Source organism: Marmota flaviventris, chromosome 11, assembly GCF_047511675.1.
Source record: "Marmota flaviventris isolate mMarFla1 chromosome 11, mMarFla1.hap1, whole genome shotgun sequence".
NCBI lineage: Eukaryota > Metazoa > Chordata > Mammalia > Rodentia > Sciuridae > Marmota > Marmota flaviventris.
Genome location: NC_092508.1, coordinates 75,834,226 through 75,859,776, shown reverse-complemented (window position 1 = coordinate 75,859,776; position 25,551 = coordinate 75,834,226). Strand labels below are relative to the sequence as shown.

General features: G+C 32.8%; 1 protein-coding gene across 1 annotated transcript in view; it reads left to right on the top strand.

Annotated features, from left to right (window-relative positions):
* Positions 1-22,323, top strand: part of Kcnj3 (potassium inwardly rectifying channel subfamily J member 3) — a 133,329-nt gene extending 111,006 nt beyond the window's left edge. The window contains exon 3 of the mRNA XM_027938018.2: positions 21,737-22,323. Coding sequence (XP_027793819.1) covers positions 21,737-22,323 — 587 coding nt within the window. The remainder of the gene's footprint in view (positions 1-21,736) is intronic.
* Positions 22,324-25,551: the final 3,228 nt, after the last annotated feature.

The following is a 25,551-nucleotide window of genomic DNA, read 5'->3' as shown; positions in this document are numbered from 1 at the left end:
TAAAATTTATACACAGTTTGTTCATTTTTTTTCTTTAAACAAAATGAAACTATAATATGACCAATACCATACATTGGGATCAAGAAGATCTATCCACTCATTATGATAATAAAATAGGTATCTTTCCATTTCCTTTGCTTCATTAATAAGGTGAACTGAAATTAGTTTAGCCAATGATGCTGTTACAATCTGCAGCAGATTCTAAACATTTTACCAAAGTAATGGATACTATATTTGAAGGGGAGCAGAACATAGCTTTTATGATAGAAGAGTAAGGTTTTCATTGCTCTGAGTAGATGAATCATGGCTTTAATTAATATTCTTGTAATATTTTCATAAATGTATATTTAAGTTTCTCAAGATATTAAAATATCAACAATTGAGGACACGGTATACCAAAAAATGTTGGATGAAACAATCTGATGTAGAAGGAAGAAAGAGAGTTTGTGATACCAGAATTATTGTTGCTTGACTAGGTAGTAGTTGAATTTTTAAGTAAAATTTGGCATTGGATATTTTATTAAAACATCAATATAAATAATAAATCATATATAACTAATATATGAATATTTATACATATTATATTTATATTAATATACTATTAATATATGGAATTTTTGAATGAGATGCATTATTGTTATGAACTATATATCAGAATATTCTTTTCTTTTCTTTTCTGGCATTAGGGATAGGACCCAGAGCCTTGCACGGGCTAGGCAAACAGTCTATCCTTGAACTACACCGTTAACCCATGATATCCACTTTCTGACTTTTGGGAATCTTAAAAATGTTTCAAACAATTTACACTACATGAAGATATCAATATGGCACTAACACAAAGTACATAGTGTATAGAATCATGCTTATGCAACATTGAATTGACTTTTAACCTTTACCTCTCTAAATTATTGTACATATATTGATAGTAATTAAAAGGAAAAAAAAAAAACATTGGCAAAACAAGGAATAGTTCATGTTGATAAAGAATTATATCACAGAGGACATCAAAAAACAAAGAAAGAGAAGGATGCTGAGGCATAAACCTATAATCCCAGTGGCTGGGGAAGCTGAGGCAGGAGGATCTTGAGTTCAAAGCCAGCCTCAGCAAAAGCAAGGCACTGAGCAACTCAGTGAGACCCTGTCCCTAAATAAAATATAAAATAGGGCTGGGATTGTGGCTCAGTGGTTGAGTGCCTGAGTTCAATCCCAGGTACTAGGGGGAAAAAAAGAAGGAAAGAAAGAAAGAAAGGGCTAGGTAAAGTGACCATGGTAACTTGCCACTCCTCTCTCCAACATCCAAGTAATGACCAAAGTCCAGTAATCACTCATGGTTTTATTTATTTAATCTTTATCCCCTTGCCAACAACATTTTCCAAGTATCTACCATATGGCAGCACACAGATAATTAATGCCAACATCTCTCAAGTGTAATTTCCTGTCTTTGATCCACTGTCTTCGTGAATCCTTGAGTCTAGTGATTCCTCATCTTTTATTGATCGTCTCAATTATGTAATTTATTTCTGTATTGCAAGCTAAGTGCAAACATTGCCTCCTTTTAATTCGTGTTCTGATCTCATCCTTCATGTCCAACATTAATTAGTCTCTTTTTCTATTAACTCAATATTTATGCATGCATTTCTTGTTTCATTTATAATTTTTTTCTTTAGTGAGGCATTTGTTCATATTTTGGGCAGTTTGTGTCATCTATTCATTTCTATTCTCATGACCTTTTAGTGTTTAAAATAAAGGAAGTACTTATCATAATTATTGGATGAAGGAAGAGCTGCCACTTTCTTAAAGTAAAACCTATTTATGTGTTTATTTTCTTTGCTTTAGTCATAAGGAATGTGAATACAAGAAAACTTTATTTGGCCTTTAAATTACCCTTCACCTGAGAATATATCATTTTAATTTTTTATGTTTATTCTTGATAAAGTTACACTAGTCTTATTAAACAGAAGCTTTTCATTTCAACAATGATATGACTGCTAAATTGTCTTAACATTAACATATCCTACTGTTTCAAATTTAATATTTTTCCTGTGAGTGGGGGGTGTGCAAGATATCTTCTGCAACTTTACTAACTTACTTGGTATCTCACTCTTCCTGTCTTTTTAGTAGTCTATGCCTTGTCTACAATCCATCTTCTTCATTCATTCAGGGCGTTTTTCTAGTTTCTATTCTGGGTATCCTCGTAAGACGAAATCTTGACTTGCAACAGTCTTCTTCCCAACTTACCATTTGTTTTCCATCCTCTGTGTTCTACCCATCTTGGAAAGCTTCCTTGCCCCAGGGTGAATGCCTCAGCTTTGTGTTCCAGTGGTGCTGAGGATGGAATTTATCACATTTTGCTGAAATGTTATATTTAAACATCTATTCTTGTTGATTCTTGGATCTACAAGAATGGGGATCAAACATGTTTTGCTCATCAATTTATCTTCTGTACTCAGTATGATTCTTAATATCTAACATGTGAATGAATGTATTGATGCCTTACCAAAAGTCCTCAGCAATAATACTTCCCTTTTATTTATTGGTCTTTTGATTAGTCTCATTGCATACCTATTTAATTTAGAGGAGAGGCAAAGGGAGAGAGAGAGACAGATTGAGGCTCTGGTTAATTTCCCCATGGCATCCTTGATATCTTGGATTTAAGATTTATGTGGCATTTATTAAAGACCAGGTATGCACTAGACTCAACTAATGATTAGAAAGGGCACAGAAGGATAAGAAATAGTCTTCCCAATGGATATGTGAAAAGGTTCATAAAAAACAGTTCAGAGGCTGGTGTGGTGGCACTCTCCTGTCATCCCAGCAACTTGGAGTCTGGACAGATTTTTCAGTCTAAAATTCTGGACAGTGAATTGGCTGCACAATCATTCTGTTATTCATATTTAGACCAGACTTTTTCAAAAAATATACTTACCTGCATGTGTGTGTGTGTGTGTGTGTGTGTGTGTGTGTATGTGTGTGTGTGTATTGAGGGGGCACGTTGCAAGATATCTTCTGCAAATTCTTTTTAATTTTAATCAGGTACCTGCCGTTTAACAAATTTGAAACAATATGGTTTCATATATTTCTAGTTACTGAGCAAAAATAGCATACACTGTGTGGGGGACCTCCAGGCATCTTATATAGTTTCCTTTCAAGAACAGTTCAGAGTGTGCATTTCCATTTCCTTTACTTTTCTTCTTAGCTAAGTATCCAAGATTCCTCTTTTATAGGCATAGTCTGTTCTTCAAGATGACTACCCCTTGCCAAATCCCAGATTTCACTACTTCCAGCATAATGAATTCACTTTTATTTTTCTTTTATATTTCCATTCAGATAGCATTACATAAATATATTTTTTAATTGATACCCTCTTCATCATGCTAAGAAATTCTAACTCCTAGAGAAAGTGCTCTAGTCATAGGCTTTTTAATTTATTTTTGGCTTCTCAGATTTTTTGGTTGGCAATAATTTTGTAATTGTTGTTCTCTGCTTCAATCAAAAATTGCTCAAAAGGGCTCCTTATTTCTTTTGACAGGCATGTTGATAAAGTCCATCACCATTCTGTGGCTTAATGCTTTTAAGAAATCTTCCATAAGACCTCTGAAAAGTGGTATCCTTCCTAATCAGCTTAACTGATGTTCTGCTAGATAGGCTGCATCATGCTAATGAGACTATGTTTGCTTGGCAAATATGAAGAGCCAAGTATGTGCCCCTTTCCAGAGACGTTCCCTGCCTAGAATACAAGTATGCTTTAAACCTCTCTGAGTCTCTAGCAGTAATATTTGGAGGACATAGGATGGAGGGAGAAGGGTTAATAAACTTAAAATAGACTCATCTAGGTGTATTTCTATAAATGTTCAGAAATTTATCATTTCTCTTTAAAAGATTTCATTCTTCAGAAGCTTTCATTATGTTAGCACAACCCAGTGTATTGTATATTGATCTAGTATACATTGATAGGCATTTATAGTAATATAGTTAATTGTAAATATAAGAAGAAATTTTGTTCTTAACATTACTCCAATATTTTTATACATTCTGTCCAATGTCTTTTTGTGTTTTAGACTCAACACATTTTTATTGCATTTCTGTAGTTGTTCCCTTTGATATTAATTACCATCATGTTAAATGGGTTACAAATTTGACATTTGCATGATAGTTATGCTAAAACCAAGCCTTAGAAGATAAATAGCCAGATTAGGATGACAAAGTTCTTCAGAATCACCGTGACTTACCTGTTATTGTTTACGTTTAAAAATCCTAAAACATGATTTTCACAAAACCCTGCTGCCTTGGGAGGTTTTACTGACAAGATCCATCATATCAAAATCCTGCTCAGCTGAACCTTGGAAAACCTATCCTAGTGTTTTTAATAGATATTAAAAGCTTTATATATCCTACTGCAACTCTCAGTGATCTCAGGTCTAAATGCCTCCCACAAGCAAGGGCAGCCGAGGCAGAAGGAAGAGGGTGGGAGTTCCCACTTGCTGGGAAAGGGGAGGGTTGAGTTAGAAGTTTCCAATATATTTAGGCTCATCAGTTTGCTGGACATGGGTTGCGTGTTGCCATTTTGGGTGGTGATTTGTCAAGACTGGTAGGGGATTTGACATAATCGGGGGATTTATCACCATTAGGCTTGCATCACATGAGATGGCAACAGGAACAACAGCTAGATCCTTAGACCAGACAGGGTCACTGCAGTCTAACGTGAAGCACAGCTTGGACATCAACACTTCATCCCCAGCCTCCTCCACTGCAAGGTGCTCACTCAGGCAGCGGTGGGAAGTCTCTTGTTGCTAATTCTATCTTTTGTCCATATCCAGGATGTGTAAAACCTTATATCCTTTTTAATCTCAATTGCTAAATAGATAGGTTTAGAGAAAAATGTTTAGTTTGAACTTTTCACACAGAAGACAGCAGAAAAATAGAATTTACTTAACCAATTTACCAGATCAAAAATATGTAATACCAATTATACTCTTTTATGTAAAAATGGTTTTACATAATATTTAGGTCTGAAATAAAAATCTTTAAAAATACTCAGTGACTATACCTTTTCATCAGCTATACCATCTTGATTCTGTTATTTGCCTTCTTGCCATGGTGAATTAGAGAGTCCAAATAGTTGATGGGACCTCAGAGTAGGTATAGCAAGGACTGAAACTCAAATATTTTTAAATGACAGCAGAGAAGAAGACAGATGGTCGTTTCCTTCACATATTCTAATAGCAACTAGACTGTTCATTAAAATAAGAGGTAACTCAGAATGTTCTCAAACCTGTTCAGAGAATTAAATTAATCTGAATAATTTAGACATAATCACATTCTTTTCATTTTAAGGCAAGGACTTATATTATGTTCAAATTGTGAGGTCATTGAACCTAAGTTCCCAGTTTAAACTCTCTACTGTTGACATCATCTGTAAACCAAATTTTGTCATAAAAAATGTAAAATAGGTAGGGCTGGCATAGGTTAGTTTTTTGAACCTCATTTTCCTTTTTTGATACAAGTTAGAATTCTAATATGTCTGCTAAGGCTTCTCCAGTTGAAATCAGTCTAGATTTTAGTAAATATACTGCTTAGGTGATAAGACTTATTCATTTACAAAGGATAGTATTTTTGTCTCATTACAGCTGTCCCTTAAGTAATTTTATTTTCCCATTTTGCTCTCATTTTCTTGGAAAAACAAACAAGAGTTTTTCATCTATTTCAACAGATTCTGATTGATTATAGGAAAGTGAGTAGCTTTCATTAAAACTATATTTAAACATTACCAAATCACCATAAGATTATTGATACCTGTTTGTCCAAACAAAAGACTTGAAAAAACAATTGCATTATGATGCATATCATGTATTTCAAACTTAATATATTTAATCAGATTAGTTGGCTGAGACCCAGTCAGTGCTCTGTCAGCAGATTGAAAGTAAAACAAAGAGGCTATAATTAATGAAATTAATGCCAGATATAGAACTTAAGACTTGAGGTGACACTTCGGTCATAACATTTTCTTTGAGCTTAGCAGAATGGAGAGACAATTTAGTTGCAAGTAATTGTTTTTAGTTTAATGGCACATGATGAGATGAAGATGATTATTTTTCTCATGCTACTGACTGTTGAGACTGTTGCAGTCTTGATGCTACAAAACTGTCAGATATATTTGATCAGGAAATTCAGAAAACAAACCAGTATGATTTGATTTACAATTTTTATCTTCCCTTTCTTGGGGGATATATGAGTGAAATTTCTGAGCATGTCCATCTTCATCATTCTAACAATAAGAAATTGTTTGGTAGGTGGTCTTTCTCACCTTTTAACTCCAATCCGTTGTCAAGTCCTGTTCAATTTGCCTTTTAAATATCTTTTTGCTCTCTCTCCATGGCCACTCCTGGTTATTGTCTTTTACTACAACTTCCCACCTGCTCTATTTGCTTCAGTCAGACTATTTTCTCAGAGCAGCCCAAGTGATGTCTTTAACACACTATCAGACTGTGTCACAGCCTTTGATAAAAACCATCAATTACCTCCTACTGAGTGCAATAACACATTTTTTCAGGTGATAAGTACAATTTCCCTTCTATATACACCAAATAGTCTGTATCTGATAGAGGTTTTCCGGCAAAGAAAATGGAGAAGTATAACCTTTTACTATAGAAAGAGTTTTGTATAAGACAATCTTAGTTCCTGAAAATAAACACTAAAATGTTAATGATAATATTTCTACTGACAGTAGCCACTCTTAAATCAATATCCCTTGAAAGAAAAGAATGGGGATTGTGAAGGAGAGTTGTTAAGTCAAGATAAATCATCAGGTCTTGCTGTCAAAGACAGTGCTACTGATACCAGGTTAAGAACAATGTCCTTGGGATATTTGTATGGATGAGATGTGTAATTGAGATGAAATAGGCAATGCCTATAAAAGGGATGGGAAAGGTACATGCTGCTTCCAATGTTCTTATGTATTAACAGCAGAAGAATTCATTGGCACCCAGGCAATGGCAAATCTGCTTCATTGTAAAGGTATTCCACATCAGGGAAATTTGCTTTGATTACATTATAACATTTTGCAGGAGCAAAAGGTAGGGCTAGAAATTTACACATATTTGGTAAGACTTCTTTAAGAAAAAAGAAATAAAAGAGTATGAATCAAAGTTATGAAAATGGAAAGTACTTGTGCCGATGAGAGTCTTGAAAGATTGAACTTTACCAGTATAATGTTAAAACCATCTCTGGTGAATTAAGGTTTTGAATGTTTACTTTCTGTTTCTTTTAAAAAGCAATCTGGACATGTTTCCCTTTGTTTGGTGATGATGAGTACCTTTATGAAGAGGCTGCCATATTCTCACAGGAGTTCCATACATAGATCTTATGTGATACCGCTTTATATGGGGCTATACTCCTTCCATCCTTTATTAGACATTCTAACTATGGAAGGAATTAGTGTCTACATAGAGATTAAGGAAAGAATAGTCTAGGGATGTGGCTCAGGGGTACAGTACCTGCCCAGCATGTGGAAGAACCTGTGTTTGATGCCCAGCAGAATATCCCCAACAAAAGAAAACAATATATACTACTTGAGAAATACACAGATTTAAAAGAGCATGATTATAGCTTACGAATAACTGGGAGCTGTCAGCACCAGAGGAGTGGCACGGCTGAAACCGTAATGATGACTTCAAATTATAGAGGGGACTTTTCTTCATGACTTAGAGAATAATTACATAGTTTTAGCTTTGTTTATGGAAACTTTGACATTAGACTTAAATCTGGAAATTAACTTAGAAGACATAGAAAGCTTACTTGTTTCTTTCCTAACAGATGTGCCTGTTTCTTTATGGGACTTCTGTGTCATCCTTAGAAGTAATTTTTTTTTTTTTTGTATCAGGGATTGAACCCGGGGCACTCAACCACTGAGCCACATTCCAAGCCCTTTTTGTATTTTATTTAGAGATAAGGTCTCACTAAGTTACGAATGGCCTTGCTAAGTTGCTGACGCTGATTTTGAACTCACTATCCTCATGCATCAGCCTCCCGAGCTTCTGGGATTATAGGCATTGGCTACTGCACCCTGCCTTAGAAGTAAATTTTTAAAAGCTTTTGTAAAACTTAAATGTACTCATTTTTATTTTTAATTAAATTTTGTTTTCCACTGATGCATAACAGTAAAAAAATTTACATGATTAGAATGTTATTTAATTGGAATAATACACCATGAAGCCTATTGAGAGTGGCTTCTTTCAATTTATAGTGTGCATTTAACATTGCTCTCTGTCTTTTGTGGCTTAATAGGTCATTTCTTTTTATCATTGATAATATTCCGTGGTATGGATATACCACAGCTTATTTATCCATCACCTCTTTAAGAACATTTTGGTTGCTTCCAAGCCTGGGCAATTATGAATAAAGCTGCTGTAGATATTTCTATGCAGACTTTTACAGGTACCTAAATTTTTAATATAGTCGCATAAATATCAAGGAGTTTGATGACTAGATAGTATCTTAAGAGTACTTTAGTTGTACTGGACATTGGCAAACTGTGTCAGAATGGGTGTGCCATTTGGTGTATTCTCATAGGAGTACAATGGTAACTCATTGTTGTTTTAATTATCACTTTCCTGATGACATGATGTTGAACATCTTCTCATTTTTTTTTTACCTTGTGTGTATCTCCTTTGTTGAGATGTCTGTTGAGAACTTTTGCTCATTTATTTAGGTCTAATTTTTTATCTGAAAAAAATAGTAATATGTCACAGCAATTCTAAAAATAAAATGTTGTTAATCTTTAAGCATAAAACTTACATATAATATATATGTATATATGCACATGTTATATATTTATACAACTAAGAATTAGATGATGTTGTTTTTATTGATTACCTGCATTACTTCATAATGACGTATTTGAAACAAAACTTACTCTCTCCACCTCTCTAATCAGGTTTTCTTTCCATTTATTTATTAATATCAATGCCTCCAATATTCTTCTTTTTGATTTGACTTTACATATTACTGTTATTCTTGATCCATCCTCTAAATATAGAGAGATTTCTCTCATTTTACCTTCTTCTTAAATAAATACATGCATTGGTGAATATAGCAGCCTCAGAATAATTTTTGGATACTCAGGGCAACATTTATTTTAATCTCTTCTTTTTTTATTGATTTTTTTTTAAAAAATAAAAGACAGTAAATGCATTATAATACTTATTACACATATACAGCACAATTTTTTCATATATCTGGTTGTATATAAAGTATGTTGACATCACTTTGTGTCTTTATACATGTACTTTGGATAATGATGACCATCACATTCCACCATCCTTGCTAATCCCCTGCCCCGTTCCTTTTCCTCCCACTCCTCTTCCCTGTCTAGAGTTTGTCTATTCCTCCCGTGCTCCCCCTCCCTACCCCACTATGAATCAGCCTTCTTTATCAGAGAAGACATTCAGCATTTGGTTTTTTGAGATTGGCTAACTTCATTAGAATAATCTTCTCCAGTTCCATCCATTTACCTGCAAATGCCATGATTTTATTCTCTTTTATTGCTTAGTAAAATTCCATTGTGTATATATGCCACATTCTTTTTGTCCATTAATCTACTGAAGGGCATCTAGGTTGGTTCCACAGTTTAGCTATTGTGAATCACGCTGCTATAAACATTGATGTGGCCGTGTCCCTGTAGTTTAATGATTTTAAGTTCAGGGCAACATGTTAAAGTGAAGATTTAATCATACACAGTTTATGTATTTTTTTCAGGCTAACTAGAATATTCTATTTTTAACTCTAAAATATTTATAAGCAGAGTGAAATATTACTTGAAACAAAATAACTGAGTTACATTAAATTCTTTTCCTTTTTTGTTGTTCAAAATGTAACATATTGAAGGATGAACATCATGAGTTAGATATTAAAATTGGCAGAATACATAAGAATATAGTTTCTGAATCTAAATGGCACAAAAATATATGTGGCCATATATACCTACACAAAAATTATAAATATGTATGGCCACAAAGTAAAACTTCTCTTAACCAATAATTAATTCTGTGTAATGAGTCCAAAGCGGAGATCTGGCCAGAACACTTGATTTTTGATATTTCAGGTGGATCAAAATATATTTTCTCTTTCCCTTCCTTGGCTTTTTTGCTTTGCAATATTAACAAGTCTGAATATGAGGCAGTTTAATATATTGTATGTCTTAGCACCACTTGTATGATATAGATAATTGTACTCATAGATGTCAAAATATTCTTCAAAGATATATATATTTTTTGATAAAATTTCCCTACAGGTCATTAGGCCATTTGAGAATTTTACCTCTGGACTCCGGATATGCATATTAACAGAATCCTGTAGATAGACAATTTTTTACTTTAAAAACTACATGTGTGTGTAGGGGGAGGGGTCTTAGCTGCCTTAGGTTTGAGCTACATTTTAGCATCAATTCATAGAGCTTGGTTATCATTTCTTCTGAAAATTTTGATTTTTAAGGAAGTCACAGTTTCATCTCATTTTTCATATATTATTTGCCTCAGTACTTTTTTTTTTAACTTCTAAAAAGTGGTTTTCTATTTTTCATGAAATTGAGGTAAATTAAAATAGTATCTAAAGAGATGAGAATCCATGTAGTTTAAGGAAACTTAATCGTTTGACTTCAGATGTCTGTTTGTCATGAAAGGAAATTAAATTCCTTCAGAAGACTTGTATATACATGTTCAAACAAATCATTATTTTTCTTTTAAAATACATGTGTCAAAATATCATATATTTGTGGATATTACTGTGATGTGGTATTTTCACACTCAAAATCACTCAGAGTACTTCCCACAAAATTGTAGAGAATTTATTTTTCATTTAGCCTCTATAAATAACATAAGAGCAAAATTAGAATTATAAGTCATTATAATTCTCTGACCTTTTACTGCAAAACATAGACTCAGAACAACTGCTGAATTGCAAATATTTATTCAGGCTCTGTTCTAAGCCTACAAGCAAACAAAATGTATTTGACTTTCTGCCAAAAGAGATGTTAAAAAATAACTATAGTTTTTGATTGAAAAAAATGTGGCAGTCTATATAAAAAGTAATACTCATGAATTAGAGGGGAAACAAATTTTAAAGTGTCAGGAAAAATAGATGTACTCTATTTTAAAAGGTGATCAGTTATAGTTACATGAAGGGTAGGAATTTCACCAAGATGATTGATTTATAGAAGTCATATATTTGAGCATATAAGAAAAGTCTGATTAATTTAATAATTCTGTGGTATAATGGTTAATACAGCTAACTCCAACATTTCTAGTTACTGTTTCTATGAATATCTGTGTATGATTTCATAGAGATATGAGGAAGAAAGTAACCAATTATCATTAAATATTATTTATAAGAAAGTATGCTCTTTTATGTAAGTTATTCATAACTTACATAGTGATTATATGTAATTCATTTTGGTATTCTTTCCCATTGCACCACTAATCAATATAAGAATCTATTAGTACAGATATTTCAAACTCAATTTTTGAGTTCATTTGTTGAACTAATTGACAGATCATTTTCTAGGGATGGGGACATAGTTCAGTGGTAGAGAGCTTGTGTGGCATGCACAGAGCCCCGGGTTCTATCCCCAACACTGCAAAATAAAACTAATACCCCAATATATCATCATCTTCAAAGCACAGAAATTAACCCATGTTTACATATTGTGGTTACCTATTGCATTAAAAATTATATCACTTGCAGTTTTGTTAGTGATTCTCTGTAGAGATGTTGGTGTAGCTTGGTGATGGCTATGGCAAATCTGTATCATTCTCCTCCTTTAAGGTTATTAGCCTCGTTGTTCCCTTGCCTCCATTTTTATCCTCAGCCATGCACTGAGCATCTAATGCCCGGTATAGTGTTGGCTACTAGGTAGATAAGATGGATAAGAGTCTCCTTATGAAACTTAGGGGAAATGGAGGTCAAGAGGGTTATCTTTCATCCCATTGTTATAGCACCTTGGAATTGAGTGCCTGAAAGAATGCCTGGCAGAAAGCAGATGCTTAATAAATTAATGTTAAATATTATTATGGATTGAAGTTAATTATGTATGTCATTGAGACATTTAAAGTGCCTAGTGAGGAATGTGTATGTTTATACATGCAAGCACACATGTATGGGGGCCGATATAACATTTTAAAAGATAATAAGTTAGAATTAAATACATTTGATTTGTGCTGTGATTGCGAGAAATTGTCAAATGGGGTAAAAAAGAACATGCCATGCATTTGAAATAGCATGGACTAAGTAATAGGGGTGGAAAGTGGTATTTTCTATCTGATGGGAAAGTCATCATTCAAGACAAGTATAGCAGAATAGCATGAAGTTTAAAAAGTTGTCTCTGGAATGAAGGACTAGGTTTGTATGTTAACTACAACCATCTCATGTCATGTAACTTTGGACAAGCTATTTCATTATCCTATACTCTAGTATCTTTATCTCTCATATGAGAAAAAAGAATAATAAATACTTTATAGGGAAGTGGGGAGACTTGGATGATAACGTGCATAAAACATTATGATCTGGCACATATTTTTCATTATGTGTTATAGCTATTATTATAGGGTTTTTTTTTTTTTTTTTGGATGGAGGATGGGAGTGCCAGGGATTGTACTCGGGAGCACTAAACCACTGAGCCACATCCCCGACCCTATTTTGTATTTCATTTAGAGACAGGGTCTTGTGCCTCATTTTGCTGAAACTGGCTTTAAACTCGTGATCCTCTTGTCTCAGTCTCCATAGTTACTGGGATTATAGACTTGTGTCACCATGCCTGGCTATAGTTATTATTATAAAGGGTTTTTAAGAGATGAAACTTACTATAATGGCAATTTAGAACAAGTTTTTAAAGAAATTAGGAAGACATCTTAGCAAATATTTAATTTATTTATTTTGTATGAGTATCAGATTGTAAGGCATGACATTTTAAAGAAAAGTTTTAGGAATGTTTTTTTAAAATGGGTATTAATCTAAGCGTTTAATCACTATAATTGTATGTAACATTTAGAAAAAGTTGACATTCATGTAATTGTTTTAGAAAATACTTTAAAAGATTTTTTCTTTCTTATGACTAGGAATAATGTTCTTCAATACAATTAAATGTCAGCATTACCTAAAAGATTTTCCATTTATATTTCTTTAAGCTAGCAAGTTATTACATTTTCCTTTTGAAAAATAACCTTTTCAGCTATGAGCCTGAATACGTGGGGCATCCTCCAACAGCAACTGTGTCACATTATACCTTTACAATTATGGTGTTTTGGAAACTAAAATCACATCGTGTTAGGAAAAAACAATAGCATGAATGGATTATGGTAGCTCTTGTTTGGATTCTGTAATTGACAATGCAAGGAATCATGTTTTTAATAGGTACCATAGGGAAAAGCCAAAAAACAGGTGGGCTAAGAATGGAACATTTCCACTGTTAAGGGAATGATGACCAGTTGAAAATTAATTTGGCAGATTCTATAATGTTCCCATATGATGTGACCGTGGAAAGGTGAAGATAGTGCTGTAAAACACAGTAGATAAATTAATTGTACTTTGTGGAAAGTAGTTGTTACTATAAAGTTAAGTAACATTTGTTCAGGGCAGGCCAGATTGACAGTGGAAATAGACTTGACTTATTTCAAAATGTGTGTAATGATACATGCTTCCTCAGTCTCCAGATAAGAGGAGGGAACGTGGTCTGTGCAAATCCCCAGAGATTAATGAGGAAAAATTATTACATTTGCTTTGAGTGGCATCTACAACATGAGATGATTGTCAAAGAATGATTTAAAACATATCTAAATTGGCCTTTTAATTCATTGGTACTCCAATAATAAAGATTAAAAAGAGCTATTAATGATCCAACCTTTATTATTTACTAGCTAATATGGTAAACCCATAAATAGGTTTTAACATTTATTGTCATAATAACTTTATGAATTATATATTAATATTCCTGTTACTATGCATATTAAATAGCAAGTAAGGTTCAGGAATGTAAGCAATATGCCCTTGATCTTATATTGAATGGTTCAAACAGAAACAATCTCAAATTTATACCCTAAATCCTTGCTACACTGCTTAATGTTATTCTGTCTCTCCTGAGTATGTTTCCAGCATGAATTCCCTGTTATATTTTATATCTGCCATTGGCCCTTAGCATCTGCACTTCTATTCCTTTGGGGAAGTGTAGCAATTTGTTCTGCACGTCGTTGCTAAGAATCTACATATTTTTTCTTTTTTTCTGGGAACTTAGAAACCTAGAGTATTATGTTTGAAATATCTGTTGCTAAATTTCTGATTGTAGTTTTATTTCCTAACAAATACAATTAGATTTTTCTTCTTTTTTATTTTTTTAAGAATTCTTTGACCTAGCTTGAGCAATAATGGCAAACTGATGTCTGAGAACACATTGTAAGACCAAGTGCTTGTAAATAATAGAGGATAATATTGGGTTGAATGCCTGCCAGAAACTTCCACTTCTCTCTAAAAGTCTGTCTGAGCAGACTATGTTGAGCTTTAAAGGGATTCCTTCTATTTGAAAACTGCAGTTTCTGGAAACGGTTTATGTATTCTTAATGGCTTTGCAACCTGCATCTCAAAAGAACTTGATGCCAGTAACCTTAGTATTATTGAACTGTAGAGTACACAATGTCTTTATGTTTTATAAACAAGATAAAAATCATAAGCTTCTTCAGAAAGTTTATAGTTTAAATTTAGGCTCAGCTCAGTGTAATAAAATAGAGAGCATGCAGAGAATGCCAAGTGATCCTCACAGTTATTATGTCTTGGGGGATGGGTAAATTTTTGGAAGTACTTTAGGGAAAGAACAGCTACAATCTCATTCAATAATCTCCAGAGCAATATTTAGGGTGAACTAGGAAATTATTTTGTGATATATAACATGCTCTGTGTGCTAAGCTCTTAGCTGATGCAAATAAAAACAACAGCCAATTTGAAGAAAAAAAAACAAAGAAGATAGATTTAAGGAGGAAAAATAATGTGTTATTTCCTTTGTTTCATTTAGTGCTCACAATATGCAAGTGAAATCTGTAGGATTGGCTTCAATTACAGATGATAAAACTGAGGCTTAAAAAAATTTAATAGTTTTTTCAGGGTCACACATTAATTAGTGGAGGATATTAATTAGTAGAGGAGCAGGGATTCAGTGCTTGGTGTTAGATGGGACATCTGCTATGTCCTCTGTATAAGTGGCCTTGTATTCCCAGCTTCATTTGGACCCTAGAAGATCAGCTATTGTTATCCTGCAGCATCTCCTTTTTTCTAATCGGATAGAAATTCCTAAAGGTTTTGTTTCCTCAGAAAGAAAATTGAAAAATATGCACCCTACACTAGAAATAAACAATGTACAATTTACTTAATAACATGAAATATGCATACTATACACATATATAATATTAATTTTGAATTCTGTATTTATATTTCAGTACCATATCATTAAGAAAATCATGAGGTAGAAAAGTTATTGATTATGAGCATAGGTTTAGAATTCAGTATAGGGTATGAACTGAGCTCAACTGTTTACATCTTATTATGTGAATTTTCCAAAGCTCCCTGAAATAATAAAACCTGATTCATAGTGTTTCTCTGATATAATAAAATAAAATTCATAAACTCTCTATAGCACAATGTTTGGCACAGTCTTTTATGTTTATTTTTACTTTTCATTTATTATTTTTCAGCACATTTTTAAGATTGAAATATGTAACTGATATATTCACTAATGTTTTTACTATTAATATTCAACCATTTAACCAATAGCCAGGGGAACATAGGCAGACAACTTTTGTCCTGATTAGTCAAAAATTAATTTAATTTTTAAAAGCTTACTGATATTTTTTGTGTTCTATATTTTTTTCTACATTTATAAGAGGTACCATAAATTTAATAGCTAATATTTATTCAGACATTGCAAACAATATCTCATAAAACTATATGGATGATTCTAGGATCTAAGTACCATTATTATTTTAATTCAGAAAACTGGGGAGAAGAAACAACTATACCTTCCCAAAATTAAATTACATAGATGGTAGAACTGGAATGTGACTCCAAGATTTTCTGGAAGAAGAGTTCTTTCTTCATGGAGCCATGCAAAGTGCCTCTTGAGTTCATCTCTATAAAAATGGTCCTCATTTTCTTTATGCCTCATGTTTTTGTCTTCATTGTGTCAAATTGGATCCTCCTAACCACAAAAAAAATCATAGATTCTACAATATTGTATCCAAAGTTGAAACTTTGAGTATTCATTAACTACATTTCTTTTTTTAAAAAAATTATAGTTGTAGATGGTCAGCAGACTTTATTTTATTTATTTTTTATGTGGTTCTAAGTAAGGATCAAACCCAGTGCCTCCTACATGCTAGGCAAGTGCTCTGCCACTGAGCTACAGCCTTAGCCCCATTAACCATATTTCTATTACTTATATCTCTCCTATTCCTTCTTTGGACTACATAATACAATTTGATAAGAGTAAAATGTAGGTATTAGAAGCATGAATTCTCAAGCCCATTTTCTTGAGTTCAGATTCCAGCTTCAGAACCTCTATGTAAACTTACTGTTTTGTTACCGCTCTGTGGATTTAGTTTACCCCTCTAGAAATATGAGACTAAGGTAACAGTGCTTCCTCACAGAGTTGTGAGTTTAGAGAAACACTTGGAACATCCCCCCTATACAATCATTGTTATTACATGGCTTTACTGAACTTATGATTTTATATAATAAGAAAAATAGTATTAATTTAAAAATTTGAATTCTACCCCTCCTAGTCACTATTACAACATACCACATTACTGATTGTCAATGACTACCTTGAGTTGTTTTCTAGAGGATTATCAGAAGCCAAGGATAAGAGCTAGAAAAACTTAAATAGAGGTGAAAACCTTACAAAATTTTGACTTTACAGATCTTTGATTTTTTATGTACTTAAGGTGTTACGACATTTACAATAGAAGCAGGTATTCAAATGTTTGTTCATATTAAAATGCCTGTAAGCATCACTAGTGAAATACCAGCATGTGATTTTGCCTGAAAGGAAGGTGAGATTCTATTCTCCTGTTTGAAATTAACTTCGTTTTTTTTCCACTGATATATGTGAAGCAACAACATTATAAAATTGAAAAATATGAATTATTATTATTATTTTTTACCAATTCCTCTACTAAACAGCTTGTGAAAGTTATCTCTGGACCTGTCATTTATAAGCTATAAATAATAATGGCTTCTCTTATAGACCTATTAAAGGTTTGAAAGAATTTGGTGTTTAGATAGTGATCAAGATGACTTGTTTTTATTGTTCCACAGTGCTTGCCTGTATTTCCTGTGCTTCCCTGAAAATTAGTGAATTAATACATAAGTGAGAAAGTATGATATATTAGTAATTTGTCCCACATTTGTAATGTAGAAAATTTTATTAAGTCACTGAATATAAGCAATGCTTTGGTTAATTTTCAGCCATAGACATTCAAAATATTTTCAATCATAGGAAAAAAATTACATTATTCATATTTTCAACTTTTAGGGTTTCTCAGTATTTTCTGCCTAAATACCTCTACTGGCAAGGGAGACTAAGTGTGAAAACTTGGGGTTTATTTCAAAAGTTGGGCACAGTGGTGCACTGTATAATCCCAGAGACTTAGGATGCTGAGGCTGGAGGATCATAAGTTCTAGGACAGCCTCAGCAACTTAGATTGTCTCAAGTTAAAAATAAAAAGGGTTGGGGATGTGTGTCAGTGGTAGACTTCTTCTGGGTTCAAACCCCAGTACTGCAAAACAAAACAAACAGACTATATAACTAAAATAAATTATAACACTGTTTTAATTATACCAATAAATTTTGCTAGCAGTTTAATTTTGTTTGCTTTTTTGCTGTTTCTTTCATACTTTATTAGATGTAAGTACATTAATAATAGATATTTCCAGTCTTCAGCATCATAGTGTTAAAATTTGATTTTACCTCAGGTTATTATTAATTTAAAATCAATATATGAATTGTGATATAGAGCTTTATAAATTGGATAATAGGAAAAATGTTTATGATTACCAGTGCACAATGAGCTAAGATATATACTTGAGTGCTACTTCTTTTTTGCAAAGGCCATTTCAAAATGGTGCTCAAAAATAAAATGCAAATTTCAATTGAGAAGCTTTGAAGTAGATATAATTATGTTTTCTAAGAATATGCATGCATGATAGAATTCTTCCTTTTTGAATGCTTCACCCTATATTTCTTTCTCTAATTCAAATCATTTTTAAATAAATTGTGTTTAGAATCATAACTAAAATACTATTTGAATTAAAGTAAATGCAGGTGAATACCATTATTCAAAGGGTACTATGTGATTGTACCTCTTAACTGGCAATCTTACTGTTTGCATGTTTTAACCAGATTCTAGACTGGAACAAATGTGGTGAAAATCAACACGAGCTCATCTCTGTGGAAACTGGCAAAGCAGCAGATGCTGCTACTGGAAATAGCTGGGACTTCTTAGTCTTGAGATGAAAAACACTTTGTGAAAAAAGATTTATTCTGTGGATTGATTCACCTATTAAAAGGGTATACATTGTTGTTTACTGTGCCTTATTCCAGTGGCAGTACATCTGTTTAAAATGCAGAGACAGGAAAGTCTAACCCCTTTATTTTTGACATTTCCCTTTCATGATTCTGCCTTGACACCACACTAAGTTCATCTCTTTAACCTAATTCAATGGCCATTTAAAGAACACATCTGAAATATTTTAAAGTGAAAATGACAGAGAGTCTCCATGTAATGAGTCTTTAATTAAACTCGGAACACCTCAAACTCAACTCTTCTCCATTGTTTCTTCTGTGTCACTCACATGAGATGGGCACGATGTGGATAAAAATGATATAACCACAGGCCAAAGGGAATCACTAGATCCTGTGACACAGAAAATATTACACAATCAATAACTGCTGAACAGCAGAGGCTTTATCTAAATCTTACCCAATATAGAAGTTGCTTTGGGCAGAGGAGACAATAGAAGCAGAAGAAGAACAGGCTGGAGATCATTCTTCCACAATGGTGTCTATGTTGCTGTGCTTCATGAGCATGCCCTAAATAAAGCCAAACAGTTACAGAAAGATAGATTATAATGGTGGTAGTTATCAAATTTTGTTCCAGTATTAATTCCTTTAGAAATAATTAAAATTCATTTGTCAAAGGAAAAACCTGTGAAACATACCTTACATTTCAAAACACTAGATTGTATGGAGTATATGCTTTCACTTTAGAAAATCCTGCTTGCCTTCAATTGCCAATGGAATCAGAAGACTTCTTTTAGTCAAAATGGGGTTGTAAGGAAAATACTACTCAAAATAAAAAATGTATATTTATGATCTTTTTCATTGATTTAAATTGTGATACAAAGAATTTATGAATGCATAGAGTAATGTTTTTTAGGGAGAAATTAAAGGGTGTTTCAACATCATTTGTTTTGTTATTTTATATGTAGGGTGCTTGTAGGGTCTTTTCTCTATCTTTAAATTTGTCAATATAAAACCAAGTAAAAGTATCAAGAAGTTAATTTTATATCTTTTCTGATAAGGTAGAATTCTTTCATTTGATCCTAAAAATATTTAGTCAGAGACTAAAAAATTGTTTGAAAATACAAAATGTGGACCAATGTTAGTTTACAAAACTTACAAATAACCTTTTAAACTACATTATCTTAATACATTAATGTTTCTGGGGACTATTCTTGACATGCAATTGATCAAGAACACTGATAATTAGTTCATACAGAGTTAAATCGATAAATTGTTTAGAATCAACTTCCTAATTAAAATATTAGTGGCATTCTAACAAAGTACAAAACCACACACACATGTGTACATTCAGAGAGAGAAATGAGAATGATACTGACATCTTTTCTCTAAAACATACTAGATCTCTGACCACAGAAGGCCAAGAGATTTAATCTCTTGAAGTATTAGATTCCTTATCTTTAAAGTGAAGGGAAGAATATCTTCTTGACAGAACCATAGTGAGGACTAGAAAAAAGTAGATAGCACCTAGCACAGTGCCTGCCTCATGATAAGTATTTGTCTTCAACACAAATTGTTTTGTTGTTAACTGTCCTTAAAAATATGATATTTGGAGCTGGGGTTGTGGCTCAGCGGTAGAGCGCTTGCCTAGCACAGGTGAGGCCCTGGGTTTGATCCTCAGCACCACATAAAGACTAAATAAATAAAATAAAGGTACTGCATGCAACTACAACTAAAAAAAAATTTAAAAATATGGTATGTATTGATAACATTCTTTCATAATATATAAGTAACAGTATTCACAAGGCAACAATTTGAAAGGATTCAGTAAAAAAAATCATTTTACTTTCAGTGTGCCTTTTAATTATACATTTTATCCAACTTTTTTGCAAATATTGTATGTGTGATTACTAGTCAGGGAGGAAAAGGGCAGAATATCCCTTTATTCCAAGTTCCAGGCTTAAAAACAATAAAAATAATGTGACAAGGAACATTGAATTAAATGCTGAAAGACTGTCATAACTTGTTTAAATTACACTTAATAATTAAAGAAATGGTTTTTAATTTTTTTTATTTTATACTTTAATAGCTTTTAATAGAAGTCTGATAGTAAAGGTAGAGGAAGGTGGTGAGTTTTACTAACACAAAATTTTATCTTTTGCCAGAAACTTTGATGTATCTTTTTAATCCATTCGTGCACTTCCAGTCTTCAAAAAATGCATATTCAGAGGCTGATTGATTTGATAGTAACTCAAACTAAATAACTGATTTTGAAGAGAGCAAAATTGAGTAAATCAGAGTACCATGAGATAAACGATATTCAAGCAACATAACATACAAACAGCAAAATTTTACATCTGATATCCAGCATCCGGTTCCAAAAACTCTTAGAGCAGGAATGGAATTTTGGCACATCAAGTGACCCAGATTACTGATTTTATATTATGGATGTCTAAAACCTGAGCAAAAAGTTTATTCCCGGACTTTGTAGGTCCAAAAGGATAGAAGTACCACAACGACTGTCCCATACCCAATATAGAAATATCTTCATCTTTTATTCATGTAACAAATATGAGAGGGTGTTAACTTTGGTCCTCTTCCCTCCCTCTGTTTTCTCTGTATGAAGAGAAAGAGTTCTTTTCTATAAAGAGTCAAATATGTGTAGATAACGTATGTGAAAATGTAAAACATTATATGTTATTTTCATGCTCACTCTTGAGACAGGTGTTGTTTTCCATGCTTTAATCAGAGGAAAATGCTGCTCAGTTAAGAATCTTTCTTAAGTTTACATAGTGGAAAAGTTTGGATTTGAAATCATTTATTTTGCATATCACATTGCTTCCTAAATGACAGAAAATGATTACATAATTTGTCTACTTAGCTCCTTATAGAGACACATATGTTGTGAGAGTATGCTATGCTGTTTTTTTTGCTTTTGGCTTACAGATAATAAACAATGAATTATGTTATGATGTATTACCCTTCAAACATCAACAGTTCAGCACCCTCTTTTTCATTAGAAAAAGGTATATGTAGCAAAGGTATTATGCATGCACAATGAAACTTCTAACCTATTTTATCATTTAGTTAACTTAGATAAATGTTTGAGCAAATTGAACTGTGTAACTTGCTTTCCATGTGCTTCCACTAAGCATAATTTATCAACAGTTTTCTCTCTGTTTATAGGAATGACTTGCCAAGCTCGAACATCATACACTGAAGATGAAGTTCTTTGGGGTCATCGTTTTTTTCCAGTAATATCCTTAGAAGAAGGATTCTTTAAAGTTGATTATTCTCAGTTCCATGCAACATTTGAAGTCCCCACCCCACCTTACAGTGTGAAAGAGCAGGAGGAAATGCTTCTCATGTCATCCCCTTTAATAGCACCAGCCATAACTAACAGCAAAGAAAGACATAATTCTGTGGAGTGCTTAGATGGACTAGATGACATTAGCACAAAACTTCCATCGAAGCTGCAGAAAATTACTGGAAGAGAAGACTTTCCTAAAAAACTCTTAAGGATGAGTTCTACAACTTCAGAAAAAGCCTACAGTTTGGGAGACTTGCCCATGAAACTTCAACGAATAAGTTCAGTTCCTGGCAACTCAGAAGAAAAACTGGTATCCAAAACCACCAAGATGTTATCTGATCCCATGAGCCAGTCTGTGGCTGATTTGCCACCAAAGCTTCAAAAAATGGCTGGAGGAGCAGCCAGGATGGAAGGGAATCTTCCAGCCAAATTAAGAAAAATGAACTCTGATCGTTTCACATAACAAAACACCCCCTTAGGCATTATTTAATGTTTTGAGTTAGTAATAGTCCAATATTTGGCTGAAGAGATAATCCTCCCTAAGAAATCTGAAAGATATATTTCTCCCCCAGTCTAATTAGCATATTTGAGAACTCTTTATTCCCAAGTATTGCTACTGTGCAGAAAGGAAAATCAGGAAGGGAGAACATCATAAGAAAGCTGTTAATGGGCATGTATTATCACATCAAGCATGCAATAATGTGAAAATTTTGCATTTAGTTTTATGGCATGATTTATATATGTCATATTTATATTGTATATTCTGGAAAATATATACAAATATATATTTAAAGGAGAGGTAGTCTCCCTATCATTTCTAACACATGTATTAAGCCAAACATGAGTGGATAGCTTTCAGGGTGATAAAACTACACACACACATACATGTGTGTGTGTGTGTATATATATATATATATATATATATATATATATATATATATATATATATATATATATATACACACACACATCCATGTACACATACATACATATATATCTGATAAAAATTGTGATGTTTTGTTCAAAGTTGTAGTTCTTGTGCATGTTTACTTTATTAGACTAGGAAGGCTACTGGCATTAATTATTAATACCAAATATTTTAGCCTTAAATTATTTGTCATTTAAAAATCTGATTTAATGTTTTCTGCTGTTCAAGGTCATAGAAGGTTCAATTGTGTTTTATCATGAGAAGGTCACAAAAGTTTGCCATTTACAGTCCTGCAAAAGTATTGCCTTATACATTTGACTTGTAAATTTTAGAGCATACCAATACCTGGTATATCATTGAAATTTTCTCATGATTTTAAAAGTTGCTAGTACTGGGGGGAAATTAGTGCTGATTTATTTGAGAATTAGTTCTTTCCTGGACTAATTAAAATCTGGAAATCTGTTTTGTACATGGTATAATACAAATATGAGCTCTGAACAAATGCTAAATCATTGTAATAATCAGTAGCCAGGTTCTATTTGAATATATAAGAATTTGTGTAAAATGACATAGTCCCTGTTTCAAACAGAATCAATTGGAAACGTTTTCACTCCTATTCTGGAATTTTTCTGTCCATTTAAAAAACAAAAAAAAAAAATATCTTTAAAGGAATGCAATAAGGCAATGAAACAGATGATAAATACTTATGCTTAAAATATGTATGTCTAATTGAGTCTCTTTTTATGCTGTTCTCGTTTATGACATTTGTTGTAAGAAGAGAGATTTTTTTTTCCATACCTGGGAACTGTCCCAGACCTGTCACTTATAGTTCTGGAAGATTGTCTGGACAGACCTGAAAGAAATTAAAATTAGATGAATTGAAGATAACTTACACACAGTTCTTCTTGATGAGCACTGATTTTATTGGTATCTTGGATCCCTGGCCTACTCAGTTTTAGCAGTATGATATTTATAACCCCAATGGTCATACACATTATTGGGAATCAAAATTATTGATCAGTAGAACACATTCAAAATAAGATTTGAAGTGCAAATGTTTTATGAAAAGTTAGAAGTGTTCCTTATTAGAATATTACAGCTTTTCCTCCAAAACTTCTTTGGGCATTGCAATCTAATTCTGCACAGAAATACTCCACTTCTGACTAATGTGCAAATCACTAATAGCTGGTTTGGGCTCCCATCATTTGCTATTTTTTAGCAATCCTGTGATGATTTTATTATTGGCAAATTATTACATCAATGATTCTATCATTAACTATAATAATATCTTCTGGCTACCTCTATATCAACCAAATTCTGTAGGTGCAAACATATACCAGGGAATTGTTACTGGCAAAATGATCAACCTTGAATATTCATCCACTGTGAAAAGAGCGGTGGCCCTACCCCTTGATTATTAAACTTTCTTATTTGCTGGATGTAGGAAATGAGATAGTAGCAGAGAAAAGGGCCTAAGAGGCATGGCATACTCTATTTATTAGCAGTGGAAGAAACTGCATAGATCATTTAGTCTAACACCTTAAAACTAAACAGAGCCATAATTTACTTTGGAGGGTCATTTAAATTTGTTTTTGGTACCAAGAAGAAGAACCAAAAACAAAATCTTTGAATGTATTCATTCATTCAACAAAAGTTTGCATGCCTTCCATGTCCTGGGCAATTTTTACTTCCTGGGGATTTGAACATGACGAAGAGGATGTCATTGTTCATCATAGACACAGCATACCAGTAGGTGGGAGGGGAAGAAACAGACGAAAAAACAAACAAGACAATTTCAGATAGTCAAAATGGCAAAAGAATGAAAACAGGGTAATGATGGCCAATGACTGTGTGGGGTAAGAATTGAGTATTTAAATAGAGATGACTAGATTTGGGAGGTGAGTCGTATTTGGATAGAGACCTGAATGATGAGGAGTTCCTGTTGCCAAAACTGATTAATCAAAGTGAATGATATTTTTTTTAATCTTTTCCACATGTGTGGGAAAGGTACAATTTCTGCATGTAATTGCAGTTTAACCCCTATTTCTAGGTTGATCATAGATCCCAGTTTACCCAGGAAAATTCCAGTTTATACCTGTTGTATTTGTGTAATTATTAGTAGCATTCTCTTTCACTCCTATAATGTCTGGTTTGGATGATATATGGCAAAGTTTTTGTTGAAACTAACTATATTATAAAGTCTGATATATTTGGATAAAAATAAAGAATTGCTTTTCTTCTCTTTTTGCTCATTTTTTCTTGACATGGATCAGTCCAAGCAAAATAATCTCAGCTTCGTATAGTTCCTAAAGGACTTCTTATTAAAGTGGTTTCATGTAACATTTGTTCACTCTGTATGTGACATGTCTCTTGGCAGTGAAAAGTTACTCATTTTATTAAATGAATAAAAAAATAAATCTCAGTATTTCCATTTCAGGAAGTTGTAAGAGCTCAAATCAAAGAGTCATAGTCAATTTAAACCAATTTTCATTTCACCAATGTGCTGGCTATTGGAAAGCAAAGCGTAATGTGATCATTGAACTGAATCACTCCACTTAACAACTAGAAAACTTGTCCTTTTTGTAGCATTTTAATAGTATATCTCTTGTTATAGTAAAATATTTCATTCTATTTATCAAAATGTTGTAAATAAAAGAATTATTTTGATAATGCTGATCCTTATTCTTTTCAGCAATATGTGAATATACATTGTAAATATATACTAAATGAAAAATAATAATTATTTCTGAAAAATTATTCTTA